The sequence below is a fragment of the Mobula birostris genome, chromosome 3 (genome assembly GCF_030028105.1).
Source record: "Mobula birostris isolate sMobBir1 chromosome 3, sMobBir1.hap1, whole genome shotgun sequence".
NCBI classification, from domain to species: domain Eukaryota; kingdom Metazoa; phylum Chordata; class Chondrichthyes; order Myliobatiformes; family Myliobatidae; genus Mobula; species Mobula birostris.
The window spans coordinates 188,406,322-188,428,808 of NC_092372.1; the positions used below are offsets into that span (position 1 = coordinate 188,406,322).

The following is a 22,487-nucleotide window of genomic DNA, read 5'->3' on the forward strand; positions in this document are numbered from 1 at the left end:
TTTAAGTCATTCCTGTGTAGTTTTGGCTTTATGTTTGGGGTCATTATCTTGCTGGAAAACAAATCTTCTCCCAAGTCCCAGTTCTCTTGCAAACTGCATCAGGATTTCCCTGTATTTTGCTGCAGTCATTTTACCCCCTACCTTCACAAGCCTTCCAGGGCCTACTGCAGTGAAGGATCTCCATAGCATGATGCAGCCACCACCATGCTTCATGGTAGGGATGGTGTGTTTTGATGATGTGCAGTGTTTGGCTTATGCCAAACATAGCATTTTGTCTGGCAGCCAAAAAGCTCAATTTTGGTTTCATCAGACCATAGAACCTTCTTCCAGGTGACTTCAGTCTCCCACATGCCTTCTGGCAAACTCTAGCCGAGATTTCATGTGGGTTTATTTTTTCAACAGTGGCTTTCTCTTTCCCACTCTCCTATAGAACTGTGACTGGTGAAGCACCCAGGCAACAGTTGTTCTATGTGCGGTCTCTGCCACTTCAGCCACTAAAGCTTGTGACTTCTCCAGAAATGGCATAGGTCTCTTGGCCCCCCTCACTGGTCGCTTACTTGCACGGTCACTCAGTTTTTTCAGATTTACGATCAATTATTTTATGTTTTATATTTGTAATTAATTTAGATCACTTTGTAGAGCTCTGTTTTCACTTTGACACAAAAGTGTCTTTTTCTTTTGATCGGTGTCAAACAAATCCAAATTAAATCCACTGTGATTCATTGCTGTAAAACAACAAAACATGAAAACCTTCAAGAGGGGTGAATACTTTTTATAAGCACTGTAAATTCAGAATTTTTTTTCCACAATTGGCAGCTATGTTACTTGTTGCTTACAATATATATTAATGACTTAGATGAGGGAATTAAATGCAGCATCTCCATGTTTGCAGATGACACGAAGCTGGGCGGCAGTGTTATCTGTGAGGAGGATGCTAAGAGGATGCAGGGTGACTTGGATAGGTTAGGTGAGTGGGCATATTCATGACAGATGCAATTTAATGTGGATAAATGTGAGGTTATCCACTTTGGTGACAAAAACAGGAAAACAGATTAGGAAGGGGAGGTGCAACGAGACCTGGGTGTCATTATACACCAGTCATTGAAAGTGGGCATGCAGGTACAGCAGGTGGTGAAAAAGGCGAATGGTATGCTGGCATTCATAGCAAGAGGATTCGAGTACAGGAGCAGGGAGGTACTACTGCAGTTGTACAAGGCCTTGGTGAGACCACACCTGGAGTATTATGTGCAGTTTTGGTCCCCTAATCTGAGGAAAGACATCCTTGCCATAGAGGGAGTACAAAGAAGGTTCGCCAGATTGATTCCTGGGATGGCAGGACTTTCATATGATGAAAGACTGGATCGACTGGGCTTATACTCATTGGAATTTAGAAGATTGAGGGGGGATCTTATTGAAACATATAAAATCTTAAAGGGATTGGACAGGCTAGATGCAGGAAGATTGTTCCCGATGTTGGGGAAGTCCAGAACGAGGGGTCATAGTTTGAGAATAATGGGGAAGCCTTTTAGGACCGAGATTAGGAAAAACTTCTTCACACAGAGAGTGGTGAATCTGTGGAATTCTCTGCCACAGGAAACAGTTGAGGCCAGTTCATTGGCTATATTTAAGAGGGAGTTAGATATGGCCCTTGCGGCTAAAGGGATCAGGGGGTATCGAGGGAAGCCTGGTACAGGGTTCTGAGTTGGATGATCAGCCATGATCATACCGAATGGCAGTGCAGGCTCGAAGGGCCGAATGGCCTACTCCTGCACCCAGCTTCTATGTTTCTATGTTTTTAGTTGTCAAGGCCCTAAATTCTGAAATCCTCCCAGTCTCTCTTTTTCTAAAGTTTCTTCATGATACCTATTTTTCTGGTTCAGAGATAGACTTTTTGATTGATAGCACAGCTGTCCTGCAGAGTTTTGCTCCATTAAAGGTGCCATATGCTGTCTATGTGCTGCTTTCAGTTGTCTTATTATTTTAATTCTTCACTGTTCCATTAGCACTGTTGATTCAACTGCAGTTCTATTTAATAAGGTAGAATAGTGATGCGGGCTGAAATATTCTGACTTTAGTTTATGTTTGAATGGAAGTGTTGAGTTTATAGAACATAGAATGTTGATCAGCATAAAATGGTACAGGCCCTTCAGCTCACGATGTTGTGCCAAAACAATTCAATCAGTAATCAAATGACCAATTAAACTAATATCTTCTGCCTACACGGTGTCCATATCCTTCCATTTTCCTCACATTCGTGCCTAACTAAATGTCTCTTAAAAGTTCCTCATGTACCACTTCTACAACCTACTACAACAAGGGAAATCTAACACTTTGTGTCTTTCATTTTTCTTTCATCCATTTGCCTACCTAAGCATTTCTTAAATGTTCCTAATGTACTTGCCTTTACCAATACCCCTCGCAGCATGATCTATGCACCCACCATTCAATATGTAAAATCCTACCTCTGACATTACTCCTATACTTTCCACCAATCTCCTTAAAGTTATGCCATCTTGCATTTTCACCCTGAAAAAGTCACTGGTTGTCCATTTTATCTATGCCTCTTATTATTTTATACACTTCTATCAAGTCACCTCTCATCCTCCTCTGCTCCAAAGAGAAAGGCCCTAGCTTTCCGCAAAAGATATGCTCTCTAATCCAGGCAGCATCTTGGTAAAACTCTTTTGCACTTGCTGTAAACCTTCTACATCCTTCCTATAATGATGTGACCAGAAATGAGCACTGTACTCCAAATGTGGTCTAATAAAAGTTTTATAGAGCTTATAGATTACATCAGTAATGTTAAAAATAGAGAAGGCAGCAAATAATCCAAGAAATTCAGAACTGGAATGGAAAATGGTAATTTGAGATGAGTTCAGTATGAAGCCCTTATGTGAGAGAGTAAAGTTCCATACTTGGCAGTGATGGTTTATACAACCTCTGATGGTTAAATGTTGCATTCCTACACTGTCACCATGAGACTGCACTACACGACTCCAATGTTCTTGCTGACTCGAACAAAGGCATTCACATTTCCAGGTCATTAATGCACTTGTGAAATGGAGAACATTGATTACAAATAACTCTGTCTGCATGTAATCAATGGAAGTTTGATCAAAGGCTAATTTTCCTGGTATAAATCATCTTCGCATCAATGAGGCACTCTTGCTAATACTCCTTTATTGATTGTCCTTAAACTTGATGCACTAATGCTGAGGAAATGGCTTAAAATGGAGCATTGTCGCCGTGTACTGGATCTGTTTTACAGACCACAGTTGATTTAGAAGCAATTTGTAACTAGTACACTGATGCATTTATTGTTATTAATCAGGGAACACATGATGGCCAACGAGTCTAACATTTTGATCCGGACAGCCGATACTGATGAATGTTCGCATAAAATTGCAGTAATATCCATGCAGTAACATAATTAAGTAGTCTAACTGGCACTTCTTCTTTGGTCTGTTAAAGAGGGATGACTGTCTATCCTGTTAACCTGTTTCCAGATACTCTGAGGAAGACACTATGGTTTCAGCTTTGTTATCAACATTAGAGTTTGACTGCAAAACCCTGCAGAAAGGGGTTAATGCAATAAATAAAAAAATGCTGAGAACAGGATTCAATGCAGTGTATGAGAAGCCCTGATCATATTTTACCTGGCATGGCTAGCACCATATAATTTCATATAACAAAACTGTTCTAAAATAGCTATGATTTTCATATATTTAGAATGAATTGGAAATTTCTAATGCAAGATTAAATATTATTTAATGGTGCAATGAATGAAAATGGGAATATTAGATATACAGAGTTAAAAAGAAGTTCCAAACTTCTAGAATAATAAGAACGACATGCAACTTTACAGCAAGTTATTGACAAAATGTTTTTTGAGGCAAAGCTACCCCTCCACCCACTTTTTTATTTCCAGCGTCTCCCCCCTTCCTTCATTCATTGTGCTGAAGAAGGCTCTCAGCGCAAAATGTCGACTGTTCATTAATTTCCACAGATGTTGTCTAACCTGCTGAGTCCTTCCAGCATTTTGTGTGTGTTGCTTTAGACTTCCAGTATCTGCAGACTTTCTCGTGTTTATTCTTTGAGGCAATCTAATGTGTGGCAATACAAACAACCCTTCTGAGTTTTGTGAAAGTTCTTTATTTTAATTAATCCAGAATTTGGCTGGAGCAACAAAGCATCTATCCTTGACTATTACCTAAGCGTGCTCTTAGTTTGGGCAGATCTGCTTGTGCGAACCTCCAGAATGAAATAGGTCCAGACTTCAAAATGGGAAATGCAGGAAGTACTCTGTAGGTGGGGCAGGATCTGCGGAGAGAATAATAGAGTTAACATCTGACCTAATGTGAGGACCTGAATAGTGAATGGAGTGCCTAGCAATCATAAGTCCCACACAAACATTTTGATTGTAGGTGGGCTAGATTGGCTGTCAAACTGTCAAACAGTTTGGACATATACGAATTTCTCAGGCACTCATAACGTTCAACGATGATTTAAAAATTAAACTTAAGGATTAAAGATTAAAAGCAAGTAAATTTAAACACAAGATATTAATATGGTTACAAATATGTGCATACAAATTGGAAATATTGTAGGCTACTCAACACCTGAGTCTGCTAGACATCCACGGTTGACATGTCTGCAACCACATCACCATATTCCTTTGTGATTGTAGTAATATTTCACCCCATTTCTTTTCTACCTGTCTTAAAAATATTCAAACACTATGTCTGGTATACTTTGAGAAATAGTTCCAATGGCATATGATGCTTTGTGGGAGAAAAAAATGCCCTGTTTCTTTCTCTCTAGTCTCAGATCTCCTCTTGTTCTTCTAACATCCAGCAGATGAAATCCAAAAGTAGAATTTTATCTATCACTTTTCTTCCTCATTTGCAAGCACGCCTCTCCACTGAACTGAAATGAAAACTGTGTTGGGGTTCAGTTATACCTGAACTGATATTTTGTGCAATGGGCAAATTTGCTAGCAGAACCTTTGGGAATTATTAGGGAAGAGATGGCATGACGAGAGCAACTAGCTCTGAAAGCGTTTGGGATTTTTAGCTTTTTTGATGAAATTTCAGGGCATTCGTTTGGAGGATATGGGCATCTCTGGTAAAGCAGCATTTATTGACCAGACCTCTCTGCTGAAGAAGATGGCTGTAAGATACTTTGTGCAACTGCCCAGTCTTCCAGATGAGGCTACTCTTGCTTAAAAGCTGATTGCACCACCATATTACAACCTGGTATGGAAGTTGTACTGTCCAAGACCGGAAGAAGCTGCAGAAGATCGTGAACACAGCGCAGCACATCACACAAACAAATCTTCCGTCCTTGGACTCCCTTTACACCACACGCTGTCAGAGCAGTGCTGCCAGGACACGACCCACCCAGCCAACACACACTTCGTCCCTCTTCCCTCCGGGAGAAGGCTCAGGAGCTTGAAGACTCGTACGGCCAGATTTGGGAACAGCTTCTTTCCAACTGTGATAAGACTGCTGAACATATCCCGACCCAGATCTGGGCCGTACCCTCCAAATATTCGGACCTGCATCTCGTTTTTTTGCACTACCTTACTTTCCATTTTTCTATTTAATATTTATGACTTATAATTTAAATTTTTAATATTTGTAATCCAGGGAGCGGGAAGCGCAGAATCAAATATCACTATGATGATTGTACGTTCTAGTATCAATTGTTTGACAACAATAAAGTATAAGGTATAAGTATATTAGCCTGCTCAAGAAACTCTGATGGAAAGTAGCAGGCAGGATGGACTGGTGGTAGAGGGAGGGGTATTTAGGCTGGAGGATGGGATGAAAATAAAATGGATTTATTTGTATTCATTGGCATTGAGTTTCATCCAGGCAAACTGAGAGTGTTACATCACAACCTCACTAAATGTAAAAGGACTGAAAATATTAGTTAGGCTCTCTCTAATGGCATGGCCTTATTATGGTAATATACTTAATAAGGATATATTTACCCCTTATGAATCTAAGTTTGTGTGATGTCCAGGTTCTTTTGCCTCTCGGCATCATCTGCCTTATTACCTGAAGAATTTTTATCACCAATGCACATTCCTATTTCTGATTTTATGTAACAGAGAGAGAAAGTCATGAATGAAGTGGCTACAAATGTTTATGGCTAGGTCATTGCCTTTAGTTCTCCTGGTGCTGGGAGATATGAAACTCCACCAACCACCACCATTCTCTGCTTTAGGGCAGACGTCTATTGTTTTCCATTTTACCAAAGTTCCTCAATGCAACAATTGGTCATATACTTTCTTGACATCAATGACAACTACTCACAGCTTGCCTCTGAAATTTGGCTCTCTCATCGGAACCCAAACTCAGTTTATGGATGGTAAGTGCAACTTGGAAGTACTGTGGGCAGCACTTTCTCTCAATAGACTGCTGCTGATGGTGGACAGAAGATGCAGTAAATAGCCAGACTGAATTAATCATGAACTTTATGAACAGAATGTATCTGGACAATTTTTTCCCGTTGTTGGATAGATGTGCACCTTGAGGCTAGACTGGAACAGCTTTTATTAGAATTGCAGTGAAGTCTTTAACTCAAAATCTCAATACTATGGTCTCAGCATGGAGAACACAGTCTTTCTAGGATCCTGTGCCTTCAGCATTTTTTATGTTATATGGAATTAATCAGATTGGCTGAAAACTAATGTTTATAGAGCTGCTACCTTCCTTTGTTTAATTTTCCATCATGTTCATGTCTGAATGTAGAAGATAACAGGATTTGAACCTGACCTCCAAGTTATGGGATTGCTTTGTCCCATGCATAACATATTGTTTTCTCTTTTTATGTAATATTGTGCAGAATCTCATTTTTGCCACATCTATGTTACTCTTAGCATATTCTTCTACACTGGACCATGGCCAGTTTCCTAGGTTGATGATAGTGGCAGAACGAGGAGTTTGCTAAGGCACCAGATTCTGTAGCTGCTAATGGCCCATTAAATCTTATTTTGCCCAATGCTCTATGGAGCTATGTTCACTTCCGTCTGATTTGAGTTCTCTCCGTGAATATATGGGTTTCCTCTAAGTGCTTTAGTTACCACGCATACCCCAAAAATGCATTGACTACTGTAAATTGCCCTTTGGAAGTTAGTAATAACAACACTCAAAAGGGGATTTGATGGGCATATATAGGAAAGAATACATTACAAGGGCACGGGAGAAAATGGAACTATGATTGCTTTCCCAGGAGTTGCCATAAAGCCAATTGGCCAAATGGCTCATTCTTAACTTGCTATATCTGTTCTGAATTTAACTTTGGTGGTGCCAAATGGAGGGTGGCAGTGCAAAGATTATACACCACCACAGGGATCACTGCAAGCGGATCAAGCAGCCACAGAGAGGTCATTAAGGACGAGGTCCTGTACTCCCTGTCCTTGCATTTATTCTCTCACCACCTACTGCTATTCCAGCTGTGTCCTTAGGGTCTTCTCCAGCCAGTTACCAAGCCATCACTTGTGCTGCACATTGAAGACCCTACTACAGTCCATTCATAGTTTCACTGCATTTTCAAGTGGAAAGATGCTGTGCGCTAATCAATTCATTACCAATACTGGCATTACCAACAGTTGATGTTGAAAAATCCCAGTGCCTCTCCCTACCTTCAGTATATCAATTTACCAAATCTCTACTCAGTCAACGGGATAGAACATAACTAAGAATAGTGATGAAAGATTCTGAGCTATCATTTGGAAGAGATGTTACCTCTGCATGAATATATCGGGTGGTTGCTTGACTAGTCTATGAAACAGTTGTCTCTCTTTTGGCATTTGCCTGTGGGAGCTGCTCAGGAGAGATGATATGATGCTAGTGCAGAGTGGTGAGGCATCCATGCTGGTGTTGGTGCTGCCCTCTAGTGTTCACTCAGTGGAAGACAAGCTGGATTGCTTCATCTGCAGACTGCTGTGGGCTTGTTCCTGAAAACAACATTCATGGACTCAGGGACTTGGACTACATTATACTTTTTGTGTGACTGTATGTTTAATGCTGTCTTATAGGTGTTATATGTGCCTTGTGCTGTGATGACTGTTGATAATATATTTTGCACCTTGGTCCTGGAGGAACACTGTGTCATTGGGCTGTATTCATGGGTATTCCTGTACTGTATGGTTGACTACCAATTCACCTTGAACATGAACAAGTCCCCAGGTGTCAGGGAGTAGCAATTTGCAGGGTCAACTTGGCTGTACCTAGTCACGTCAAAGTCGGGTTCCTGGATTGAGGTGTGGGATAGTTCATTCAGTTTTATTCTTATCGCACATCATCACTGGTGCAGCCAACTGGTTTTAGAAGTTACATAATTAATTAAATGGAGATCCTTTATTGGAGACCTGTGTGCACTCAAGGTGTTTCAATTGATTGTAGTAAAAATACATCTGTATCTGGAAGGTCCAACTCTGGTGAGAGAGTACCCTGGCAAAAACTACACCATGAAGACAAAAGAACATTCCAAGAAACTCTGCAAAAAGGTTATTAAAAAGCACAAGTCAGCAGATGGATACAAGAAAATATCCAAGTCACTGAATATCCCTTGGAGTACAGTTAAGTCAATCATCAAGAAATGGAAAGAATATGGCATAGCTGTAAATCTGCCTAGAGCAGGTTGTTCTCAAACTGAGTGACCATGCAAGATGGGACTATTGAGGGAGGCCACCAAGAGACCTGTGACAACTCTGCAGGAGTTACAAGATTCAATGGCTGAGATGGGAGAGACTGTGCACACAACAACTTTTGCCCAGTCGCAGCTTTATGGGACAGTGGCAAAGAGAAAACCAGTGTTGCAAAGAAATACATATGAAATCTCAGCTAGAGTTTGCCAGAAGGCATGTGGAAGACTCTGAAGTCAGATGAAAGAAGGTTCTATGGTCTGATGAAACCCAGATTGAGCTTTTTAGCCATCAGACTAAATGCTATGTTTGGCATAAGCCAAACACCACACATAATCAAAAACACACCTTCCATACCATGAAGCATGGTGGTGGCTGCATCACGCTGTGGGGGTGTTTCACTGCAGCAGGCCCTGGAAGGCTTGTGAAGCTAGCGGGTAAAATGAATGCAGCAAAGTACAGGGAAACCCTAGAGGAAAACCTGATGCTATCTGCAAGAGAACTGCAACTTAGGAGAAGATTTGTTTTCTAGCAAGACAATAACCACAAGCATAAAGCCAAAATTACAAAGAAATGACTTAAAACAATAAAGTTAATTTCCTGGAGTTGCCAAATCAGAGTCCAGACCTCAATCCAACTGAGAATTTGTAGCTGGACTTGAAAAGGGCTGTTCAGTCACGATCCCCAGGCAATCTGACAGAGCTTGAGCAGTTTTGTAAAGAAGAATGGGGAAAAATTGCGGTGTCCAAATGTGCAAAGCTGATAGAGACCTATCCACACAGAATCAAGGCTGTAATTACTGCCAAAGGTGCATCTACTAAATACTGACTTGAAGGGGGTGAATATAAATGCAATCAATTATTTTGTGTTTTATATTTGTAATTAATTTGGATCACTTTGTAGAGATCTGTTTTCACTTTGACAAGAAAGCATTTTTCTGCTGATCTGTGTCAAAAAAGCCAAATTAAATCCATTGTGATTCAATGTCGCAAAACAACAGAACATGAAAGTTTCCAAGGGAGGTGAATACCTTTTATAGGGACTGTATATTGTCCTGAAAAAGGACTATAAGTGTACACCTTATTTTATGTTCTAAAGATTCAGGTTCAAATGGTATGAAATATCAGTCAGTGAGATTGGGACAGTTAATGCGTGATGTCTAGGCACTGACTCTGTATTCATTGTCTCAGGTTATTCAACACAGACGTCTAGGTGCAGAGAAATGCAGATTTTTCTACTTGCTTAAATATAGAGTCGGTGATAAAGTCCAATTATTATAGACGTTGCCACTGTCTGGGAGCTGCTTGCTGGTATTGGTTCCTGCATCTAATTTATAGAGAAAATTGTTTCAGTGATGGATATTCTTAAGAATCCGGAACAAAAGCGTTGAAATAATAATATATCTAATTACCTTCAAATAGAAGTAGTAAGAGAGTTGATCATCTGTTCTGGATTTCTATAATATTACTCAGTCTCTTCCAAGGAACTAATTATCCTTTCATTTGCACACCAAACTGTCAGATAACAATCGGTTCATATTGTGAATCAATTCCACCAGCTTTCCATCAGAATCTGTACAAGTTATTAATCAAATTAATCATCTATTGCCAAAGATCCAGAAACTCAGAGAAAATTATTAAGTTAGAAAATGAAACAGTTTGTTAATAACCAGAAAAATATGAGTATGAAACTCAATTCTTAGGGTCACAAAATTTCAATTGTCCATCATACATCCATTATATGCATGGTCAGTGAATTGTTCTTCAGTCTGTGGCCTCATTGAAGTTGAACTTCACTTCTAAATTTTAAAGAACTTTGCACTGATTAGTTGTCAAATATATTTCACATTACAATCGTTTGTCTTGATTGTATAACCTTATGCTTATGCACTGAATTGATTGTTTTATCTTCCTATGTGATGATGCTATCAAACTGAGAAATAAATATATTTTTACAAACTTGAGGGTGACATGTGATGCAGCTACAGGGACCTGAGGTTAATCCTAATCTCGGGCTGTCTGTGTGGAGTGTGCATGTTTTCTGTGTGGGTTTTCACTGGGTGCTCTGCTTTCATTCCATATCTCAAATATATCCTTGTAATTTATTTAGCAACTGTAAATTACCTCTTGGTGTAGGTAAGAGGCAAAAATAATTTAAAAGGAATTGATGTCCATGCAGAAGTTAAGTTACAGGACCGCAGGGAGATCTAGAGGGGAGAATGAGAATCAGGGCACTTTGCTGTGCTTGGAGATAGCATGGACTAGCTGCCAGTTCCTGAACTTATGTGGAACTCATCAATTTTATCACCTTCTCTACCAACTTTCACCCTACCTTCAAATTCACTTTGACCATTTCTGGCACTTTTTGACCTCTTCTGGATCTCTTTGTCTGCATGTCTGGAGATAGCCTATCCAACGATATCTACAACTAGGAAGAGGGAAGGTGCCAGAGATATAAAATGTGAGGAAAGGGGAAGAAGGATAACTAGAAGGTTGACAGATGAAGCCAGGTGAGTTGCAAAGAGAAAGAACTGGAGGAGTAGGAATCTGATAGGAAAGGAGAGTAAACCATAGGAGAAAGGGAAGGAGGAGAGGACCCAGGGGAAGGTGATGGGCGGGAGAGAAGAGGTAGGAGGCTGGAATAGGGAATAGAAGAGGTGAGGGGGAGGGAAAATATTTTTTTACCAGAAGGAGAAATTGATATTCATGCCATCAGGTTGGAGGCTACCCAGACTATAAGATGTCGCTCGTCCACCCTGAGGGCTGCCTCATCTTGACACAAGAGGAGACCATGGACCAACGTGTCAGAACTAGAGTGGAAACTGGATTAAAAATGTTTGGCCTCAGGAAGTTCCAGCCTCACCTACCTTGATTACAACTCCTTCCAACCTGTCTCCTATAAGATCACCTTTTCTTTCTCACAGTTTCTCTATCGCTGCCACATGTTTTCAAGATGAACCTTTCCATTCCAGCGCTTCTTTTTCTAGAAAAAAGTCTTCCATAGCCAATAGAGCCAAACCATATTTTCCCCATTTCCTAGAAATCTGCTCTCGAGCTTCTCCCCCAAACAAAACAGATTGAATTCTCATTTACAAAACCACTGTTATCATTAAAAAAGTGATGACTGAGGAGTTTAATATCAAATATCAAATTCTGCATAATCTTATATTTACGAAGATATATTTACAAAGAAATCTAGATTTTAAAACTACTTGGTTAATTGCTTACTTTAGCCTTAAGTAATTTTACTCACGAAGGAGTCCAATTAAGACAGCACATCCCTGAGACTGTATTTTTGATCATTTGTTTTCTTTCTATGATTGGTGCTTTAGTCATTTTAGCTTCTGTGGTGTAGTTGAAACTGGCCAACTTAGTATTTCTATCATTTTCTGTTTCCATTTCAGATTTCAACACCCACAATACTTTGCATCTTTTTTGTAATATAAAGCTATTTAGTGATGAAGGCAAGCATTTTAATGCAATGTTCCTGTGGAAAAAAAAAGGTAGATGGAATATGGGAAAGAGTTTCTCTTGATTCAATTTCTTCATATCCAAAGAAAGAGCGACAATGCAATGTGCCCACCCTGATTCATTATGAATACATATTGTATTCAAAATGGTTTCTAAATCTCTTCATTATTGGTAATGACATAACAAATGAATACAGTGGTAAACCTTTGTAGTGAAATGTCAACAGAACAATGTTCTTAATAGTTTGTTTTGGTAGGATCAATAGCATCTTTAACCAACGGATTTTGCCTTGACCAAGCTGATTTGTGGAAAGCTGAATCTGCCAGAGGGTCAGGTGGAGGCAGATAGAATCACAGCATTAATGATATTTAGATAAATACCTGAAGGACTAAGAGGGCTCTGGGCAGTGTGCTAGAAAATGGGATTTGTATAGATAGGAACATAGTGGCCAGAGTGGACAAGATGGCCAAACGGCCTGTTTCATTTATGATTCTATGACCAAACGCAACCTTCCATATTTCATTGGCAATTATTTGATACATCTATTTTTTTTTGCCGGAACTTTTCTGAATTACCTGCTGTTACATTTATCATAATGTCTGGTAAGTAGCAAAGTTAATCAATAATATTTCCATCATTGTCAAATTCCATGAACCACTGAGCTGTGTAAACCATGTATTCTTGACACTGAACATAATTAGCACTGCTCTGTGAGAGAAAAAAGAAAGCTAATGGGCTGTTGGTTTATGAAATATCATCCATTAAAAAATCTTTCACAGTACAGTAATGAGAAGACCATATGGTTTATAAATGATTCTTGCCTTTATATATTCTGATGTATTAGAAGTGTAGTATTTGTTTTTTTAATGTGACATTATATGTTGATGAGAACAAAAATATAAATGTGGAAAATCCTAGCCCTCTTACCATTGTGTACCTAGAGACTACAGTATATGATAATCAGAGGTGAATTCTGCCACTTCAGATGCAGCTAAAGGAGGTTGAACCCAGGTCAGAGTGGAAGGAACCCCATTTCATTGAACTTTATACTTTATACTTTATTGTCGCCAGACAATTGGTACCAGAACATTCAATCATCACAGCGATGTTTGATTCTGCGCTTCCCACTCCCTGGATTACAAATACTAAATAGTAAAAATAGTAAAAATTAGTAAATATTAAAACATTAAATTATAAATCATAAATAGAAAATAGAAAAATGGAAAGTAAGTGTGGTAAACCATGTACATATGTTGTAACTCGGTTACCTGTCTGGACACACCCTTCTGCTGACTGCCCCTGTGGCTCCTCCCACAGAGTCCTGTATAAAGGTGTTCGTCTGCCACTCCCCCTCAGTCCAGGGGCAGACACTCACTGTGGAGGTCGTATTGTACAGCGAATAAAAGCCTTTCAGAATTTTTACCAAACCTCAGTCTTTTGGAGTAATTGAAGGTGCTTCAGTAAGGTAGTGCAAAAAAACCAAGAGGCAGGTCCGGATATTTGGAGGGTACTGCCCAGATCCGGGTCAGGATCCGTTCAGCAGTCTTGAATGGTCAGTCAGAACTTGAGTGGTCATTGGATTAGGTGACTGTTAAATGGACTTTTCTCTTTAAAAAAAGGAATAAGAGGGACTTGACGTGTTACTATCCTTGTTTACCTGTACCAATCTAAACTGATATGCTTAATGTAACAGTAGTTTTGGAGCACTTCGCACACTGTGCTTTTCATCAAGACCAATGAAGGGTCTCAGGCTGAAACATTGACTGCTTATTCCTTTCCTTAGATGCTGCCTCCCTCCAGCATCTTGTGTGTATCACTGGATTTCCAGCATCTGCAGAATCTCTTATGTTTAGAAGTTATCTTTTGTTTTCTTCCAACAGGTTGTTGTACTCTACTTTGAACCAAGCATCTTCAGGTGTATTCTTCTACGATGGGTTCGTCTTTTAGGCTTTGCCATCGTTTATGGAACAATAACTCTCAAGTTGTACAGGTACTGTCTTCCAGTATTTTGGCAATCACCTTCTCAGCTGCCATTATGTTTGTGCCTATTGATCTGCTGTCTGAATGTACATAATTTTCTACCAGTCTAATAAAGTCATAGAGACATATACTGTAATAAACAAATCCTTTGGCCCAACTGGTCCATGCCACCCAAGACACCCATTTCAATTAATCCCATTTGCTATATTTGACCCACATCCCTCTAAATATTTCCTCTTGTCTAAGCATATTTTAAATGTTAATACACCTTCCTCAACCACTTCTCCTGGCACCTCATTCCGACTGTGTTCTGACTATCCTTTGGGTGAAAAAGTTGCCTCTCGTGTTCCTCATAAATCTTTCCCCCTCACCTTAAACTTATGTCCTATAGTTCTTGATTTTCCAACCCTAGGAAAAGGGCTGCACATTTACCCCATCTATGCCTTTCATGATATTATACACCTCATGATACTAGACTCTACCCCTATACTCTAAGGTTCAACCTGCTCAACTTCTCTCCATAACACAGTTCCTCGAGACCTGGCAACATCCTCGTAAATGCCCTCTGCAATCTTTCCAGCTTAATGACAACTTCCATTTAGCAAGGTGACCAAAGTATTTCAAATGCAGCCTCATAAATGTCTTGTATGGCTTGAACATAATATTCCAGTTTCTATTCTCAATGTCCTGACTCAAGTTAAGTTTGCCAAGAGCCTTCTTCAATATTGTCTTCCTGCAGCATCACTTACAGTAAATACCCTTATTAAATATTAAAATACAGTGGATTCCTGTTATTGGGACACATCGGGCCCAGTACATCTTGGCCCAATTAAGCGGCTGCCCCAGTTAGCTGAAGTTTCATGGAAATGGCTAAAAAGGTATAAAAAAACTATTTAACTGAGTAACAAATTATGTATTTAAATAAAATACAGAACAAGTTAGAACATTAACAATTCTACTGGAGTACTATAAAACTGTGTTTTAGTTCCTGATAGTTATCCGTGGAAGAATTCATCCAATGTACTCTGCTGTGTTCTTTTGATTGATTGTAGATGAACAAAGTCAGCACTGACACCTAGTGTAGATAATGGACTGCCTTCATACAATGCTTTTGATGATTGTATCCTCCAAATCTTCATTTTCATTGTAACATTCAAGATGATGGTCAATACCTTCAAATTCTTGATAAATCCTAACCTCTTGAAGTAGTAAAATTGTTTCATTTGCCCTCTCAGCCATTTTCTGTCGTCTCCTAGAGTCAGTGTGTGAAACTACAGTGAGCAAAACAGTTCCGAATTGTCTTATTATTTATTCTTGCCAACTATCAGTGACAAAAATCACTACTTTTTGAACACAAACGCATGCAACTATGCTGTTTTAAAATTGTGCTGTAATCACGGGGTAGTGTCTAATGACCACACATAGTTAGAACTTGTTCGGCAACAGTCTCCTACCCCAATTAAGAGGCATAGTGGCATAGAAATGAAGGCATCCTGGCTTTTTTTCCAGTTAGTTTTTGTTCTTTAAGAGTTGTTCCAAATAAGTGGCTATCCCGATTACCAATGGCCCAATTAACTGGAATCCACTGTATATGTTACATGGCAGGTTGCAAAATTGGTATACATTTTCATGTAATTATTTTCATTCCTAGGTCATATCGAGGTGAAAGTTCCTGTTTGCAATCTGAAATTTTACATAGTACTTAGAAATTATGATTCCTATGTAGGTTAATTGCAAACATGTGGCTGTTACAGGCAGTGGTCTGCCCTAGAAGCTATAAATTACATTATTAATTATTAATAATGGTTCATTTATGTGTAATTTAGTGATTTAGAATAAAATGTTTAAAATGTTCTAAATGCGGAATCATTAGAGGAAATTAGCTCCCAGCATTCACACCACCAATTACTGTTACATAATAAAGCTTGGCAAGGATGAGGATGTTACTCTGTGGCATTCTAGATTTCTGCTCACTGGCACTATCTGACATTACACTCTCCATCCTATCCTCACATCAAATGAGCACTCCCTTACCTGACTGTTCAGTTGCTCTTTAATACTGTGTTGGTTTGAGAGGTGACATCCGATTCCCCTCCCTATCATAAATACCCTCTTTGACTCACGTTCACTCTTCGCTACTCCCTACCCCATCCATTAACCCCTTCCCCCACCCTCCTCCCAGTAACCAAAGCTTGGGATTGACTCCCAACTATATCACTGAAGATTTTATTAAAATGATAAAATGGAAAGCCTATACTGGAAATTTTGATTTTGATCAACAGAGTAGATATTTGGTCAGCTACCTATTATATATCCATTCCCAGTTTCATTTCCAATGAAAAATGAAATTCAGGAATGCTTTGCAACAGGCAATAAAATCAATATCCTTCCATTTGCATTTTCACCTAATAAATGGACAGCAGGGTAGCATAGCGTTTGGGATAATGCTGTTACAGCATCAGTGTCCTGGATTTAATTCTGCCTTATCTGCAAGGAGTTTGTACATTCTCTCTGTGACCGCATGGGTTTCCTCTGGGTACTCTGGTTTCCTCCCACATTCCAAGGATATACAGGTTAGCAGGTTAATTGGTCACATGGGTGTAATTAGGAGGCACAGGCTCACTGGGCCGGAAGGGCCTGTTACCATGGCGTATCTCTAAATAAATAAAATGTTTTAAAACATCCCCAATTGTCCTTATTTTTTCATGTTACCTTCACCTGAAAGAACAAATCACTGACGTACAAAAAAAAGATTTTTCATGAGAAGCTTGCTGTTGCCAATATCCACTTAAAAATCATTACAAAATTGCAGACAGGCACTGTCATTAATTAAGAAGGCTAATAGAGTAGTGCTGTTTGCACTTGGAAATGACTATGCAAACACAGAGGTTATACCGTATAAAATTGTGCTTTTGCTCCACTGGGAATGCTGTGAGCAGTTTCAGGCTCTGCAACTGCCACCTTTGGCAGCAAAGAGAACACAGGACACTGAGCTGCTGTCACACAGCTTCAGCAGCATAGTTCAATCCTAACCTCTGGTTCTCTCTATGTGCAGTTTGCACAACCTCTCTCTCTCTGACTATGTGGGTTCTTCTTCTTCTAGTAATGTTTAATGGCAGTTGGCAGATCAACATAAGGTGCACCTACTGAGCTGGAGTGTGGAGCAAACAGTCAGGAAGTGCACCCACTTACTTTTAAACCCCCCCCCCCGAATATCAACAAGTCAAGTGCTTTTCACAAGGTCAAAACACACATCTGAATTCATTATAATGGCGATGATATCCTACCAAGTTTTCCATTTTGCCCTAAAGATCTCAATTTAGCAATTAGATGTTTCCTTTGCACCTCATATGATCTGCATTCAAACAATATACGCTGCACCTTTTCCTGATAAGTGCACTCCCTACGAATGCTAGTATAATGTATATTAGTTCCAAACAAGGAATTATGCAGCCTAGTATGTTCAATATGTAAACATATAAATATAACTTCTTCCCTTCCCTTCCATCTCCCCATTGAGCTCCCACCATTTTATAAATGCCGTCCTTTCCTTTCCTTATCCTAACTTTGCCACAGTGATTGAATCGACTTTTTAATTATGGCTTTCATCTCCCCTTTATGCAGAGGAACCACTATATTTGTATCCTTGTTTCTAGTAATTGATTTACTAAAAGGTCTGTCACTTTGTTTCCTTCAACCCCACCATGGGCAAGGATCCAAAAGAAATGAAAACAAAAGTCTAGGCCCTGTTGCCTCAACAGATTTTGTTCAACGTCTGGAAGAAGGTCTGGCCTACAATTTGAAATACTTGCTTCAATAGTTGCCAAAACCAAGAATGAATCAGAACACAGAGGTAATTAATGAGGGTGTACTTCTTCAACCCATTCCAAGGATGAAATAATGGCAGCCATCTCAGACAGGAATACTAATATCCTGTCTAATAATCTTAATAGTCATCTGAAACTTTGAAAAATAAATAGAGGCGCCTGTGTGTATATATATCTTGATCTTTTCTTGAAGGCTTAAATCAACCACAGGCAAAAAGAAAAGCCATGGAGGAGTGTCAGAAAGGGGAAAACTGGGACCATATTGCACATTAAACAACCCAAGATCTTGAACCCATTAACTTCCCATCCACTCAAAACTGACGACCTTACGAATTAAATGCCCCCAACACTCTACTAACGTTGCCAATATTGGATGATGAACTTTATGTCTGCTTATGTTAAACTAATAAACCATTGCTAACTGTAACCTGTGTAGATATAAAGGCAATTCATCCATTTCTACCAGTAATGCTGAAATGGGGAATGATATAATAGCACCAAAACATAAGTCTCAATGCCTGAGCTTGAACTTTATCTAGGGGCTTTAAGACCACTGGTGAGGCTGGCCCAGAGCAACACATCCATAATCAAAGACAGATCTGATTAAAGCAATATACGTTGTTTTAAGAGACCTCCTACTTGCACTCCAATAAGCACCTAAGCACAATAAGGGCTTTTTTACACTTCTCTAAAATTTTATTTACATCTACCTTCCATTTTCACCTTGTGTCCATTTATCATGTGGGTTAACTTCAGGTGCTCCAATTTCCCAAATCCCCAAAGTTCTGCAGCTTATAATAATTGGTTATTATAAATTGTCACTAGTATGTAGATGAGCTGTAGGACCTCGGGTGAAGGAGCGGGTCTAAAGTTCAAAGTAAATTTGTTATCAAAGTACATATTTTTCATCATATAGAACCCTGAGATTCATTGACTTCATTTTCTTGTGGGCATACTCAATAAATCCATAATAGAATAATAACCATAATAGAATCAATGAAAGACCTCACCAACTTGGGCATTCAACCAGTGTGCAAAAGGCAGCAAATTGTGCAAATACAAAAAGAAAGAAATAATAATAAATAAATATGGAGAACATGAGATGAAGAATCGTTGAAAGCAGTCCTGACGAAGGGACTCGGCCTGAAACATCAACTATACCCTTTCCTATAGATGCTGCCTGGCCTGCTGTGTTCTACCTGCATTTTGTGTGTGTTGCTTGAATTTCCAGCATCTGCAGATTTTCTCGTGTTTGTGTTCATACTTGGCACCACACGTTTATGAGAGAATGACAAACTCATGGGTGTCCTCTGTCTCCATCTTTGTAGGGATGTAGCAAAGGGCACCTCAGAAGAGCCGGTCACCTTCATATGCACATCCAATAACCCTTGGATAACCCTAATCCAAGAACTGTCAATCAAAAATGTACTTTTAACAGATGCCAGGCTCATACCTTCAGGGCTTATTTTCAATCCATCAATCATTCTGGAGACAAGTCTAGGTGTTCACTGATTATGGTTCAATACTGAGGCAGCCTTCATGCTAGTAGATGCTTAAAAACCTATCTCAAACACCCAATATATGGTAAAATATTAGTTTTTCTTATATGTAGAAACAATGTACAGAGGTGAAAGTAAATGAGTACAGCATACAAGAAAGTGGCTGGCCAAAACAGTGCAAAAGGATAAACTTATTAATATGAACCCTACTGTCCTGTGAGTTACTTTCACACCTGAATTCATGCTAAGTTGGATGAAATGAAAATGGAAGCTTCTTTTGCCATAGCAATGAGTTTATCTACTGTTGGGATGATTGTGGCTATTGTTACGTACCCCGTAACTGGGTTGCCAAACCAGCAGAAATGGACCACTTAGTTGGAGTCTGGATTACTGGAACTAAGAAAGTTTTATTAAAGAAATAAGCAACACAGTACTCTAATAGTAAGGATATAAATGCAACAGGTTAGCAATGAATAAACACACATGTACACAGAACTAGGATAATAGGATCAATCAAGCTCTATCGCAGTCTGGGGGTAAAATGATCGGTCTCAAGTGACACAGAGTTCAGTTCAATTTAGTTCAGTTCGCAGTAATCGCTGTTGTGCCGTTGGGGAGAGAGAGAGAACAAATGAATATGCAAATTGGATTCCAAACAGACCTTCGATATTCCTCGCAGTTAGCTTTCGGGCGAGCCCTTTGTAATGTCTTCTGAGGTCACCGACTGTAACCCCTCCATTCCAGATACGATCGTTCTTCTGCGGTGAACCCGGCACCCGGGCAAGGGCGGACACACACACTGGGTTCCTGCCCGACCGCACCTTTCCACCCTGTGCGTCTATGGCTGGTCCCGTGACCAGACCTCCAAAACTTCCACCGACTTGTGGGGGCACACCACTTCCAGGGTCTCGTTACCTCGTGGTGTCGTGTGTCGTGGTGTGTCCCTTGCCTTAGCGAACCTGTTCCTTTTATCCCCCTGCTGGGGTATCGCCTGTCCATCAAACTTCAAACAGTTCGGGTTCAAAGCAACTGGTCTCTGACAATACTCGGAACTGTGTCTCCTTTCGGTAATCTCTCTTGTCTCTCTTTTATTAGCATTTTGAATATTCTCCCATTGTCCTCTTATCGGCATCAATCTTCTGATAATTTGGTTTGTTGTCACACCCCTATCCTTCAAAGATTTTTACCGGGGTAAAAATTATAGTCATGAATACACTATTAGATACACACAGATATACATGTTTATCAGCTATTTGGCTAATACAGAGAATTTTAAGTTGTCAACACCTGACAGACAGTCAACAATCACATTTTCTGTTCCTTTTATATGTGTTATTTTAATAATCCTCTAAAACCAGGCTCCAACTTAGCAAACTTCATAGTGGCCAAAAGCACTAATGATTGGTGATCAGTGTAACTTCTCAGTGGTTTTCGTTCCGGACACAGATAACAAGGGTCGTCCCATACCAACTTAGCATCCTTTGGCAAGGGCTTAGTAAGAGGGTGGGTACTATCCGCAAAGTTCTTGCAAAACTTCCTATAGTACCCCCCCATCTCCAAGAACCTTCTCAGGGCTCTCTTGTCTGTCGGGGTTGGGACGTCAGAGATGGCCCGCACCTTAACTTGCATCGGTGCCAGCTGCCCCTGTCTTACCACAAATCCCAGATAAGTGATTTTTCCGTGGCTGAACTCACTTTTTGCGAGGTTCACTGTCAGGCTGGCTTCAGACAGCCATTTAAACAGTGCCACAATGTGCTTTTCCCACGTGTCACTCCATACCACTACATCGCCAATATACACTTTATGTGTTCTTTAGCCCGTTTGTCACTGAATTAATCATTCTATAGGGGTGTTGCTCACTAGGCTGACCTGATGTGACAACAGCTCCATGTCCCAACTCTTTGCATCGCCTTGGGACATCTGGACCTATGTGTACGTGCCGTTTAATTAGCTCTCTTAGCGGGTCGCTTTGTTCGGGGATTAAGGGAGAGAACTCATCAACAAAGTTGGTCAACACAATAGAGTTCTCCCATCTGCTCAGCACCACGCTTATCTTTTCAAAATGGGTTTTCCCCTATCAGGTGGCACCCTAGACTCATTAATTTTCATGATATCACCAGCTAGATCTGTTTTCTGATCGTGGTGAGCTTTGAACATGTTAATATCCTCCAACTGTGTTAACTCATGTCTGCAATAGTCAATAACATCCTTCCTCCTGTGCAGCCAGTAAAACTCTTTCATGATTCCGCCGACTGTTTTTCTCCCCCCAAAATGTCCACCGAGGGGTAACTTTGCAGCAGATACACCCAAAAAGCAACTTGGTCTCTGGACCAGTCACGATTGGGGTGAGGCCCGAACTACCGATGAAAGACGTGGAGATCTTACTCGGTAATGACCTCGCCGGTGGGGACGTGTACCCAGCAGTGAGATTGACAAGTCAGCCTGCCAGCATTGAGGCCCCGCCCATGGACTCGCAGGTTATCCCGTTTGCGCAGTGACTCGGCGTGTGTCCAGGAAGACTGCCGAAGCTGATATAGCTCTAGCTGAGACGTTTCTACCAGCCTTGAACCAGGGGAGGTAGAAAGTGAAAAAAAGGAGCGGAGTGGAACAGGAGGAAGTGAGGGAGTGGAGGCAGACTTAGCATTAGCCAGGCAGGAATTTGTACAGGCACAGGAGCGAGACGAGGAGCTGATGGTTTCAGCGGAGACAGCTCTCTCTGAAGCAAAATTAAAAAGGGAGCCAGTAGACTATTGTGTGAAGGAGGGAGTGCTAAGGAAGGAAGGGAGACCAAGTGCCGTGCCCGCAGATGAGGAATGGGGGATGGTGCCAAAAATTTATGGGGATGAGATTCTTAACCTCATAAGGATGTTAGGAGGATATTCAATTTGTCGGTCTGTTTGATTTGCTGATGTGTGAACATCATGTTTTCTGTGGTTACATAAATGACCTTTATATGATGCAGACCGTCACAAGGATTGTGCAATATGTTCACTCACTGTAAATAAAGCAGCTTAAGGATTCCTGCTCAGCCCAGGCTTTTGCTACATCTTCTTTT

At 40.2% G+C, this 22,487-nt stretch overlaps 1 protein-coding gene across 1 annotated transcript in view; it reads left to right on the plus strand.

Moving 5' to 3' along the window:
• The window catches only part of gpr158a (G protein-coupled receptor 158a), a 597,333-nt gene that overhangs the window by 482,117 nt on the left and 92,729 nt on the right, over positions 1-22,487 (plus strand). Inside the window, exon 6 of the mRNA XM_072252053.1 lies at positions 14,007-14,116. Coding sequence (XP_072108154.1) covers positions 14,007-14,116 — 110 coding nt within the window. The remainder of the gene's footprint in view (positions 1-14,006; positions 14,117-22,487) is intronic.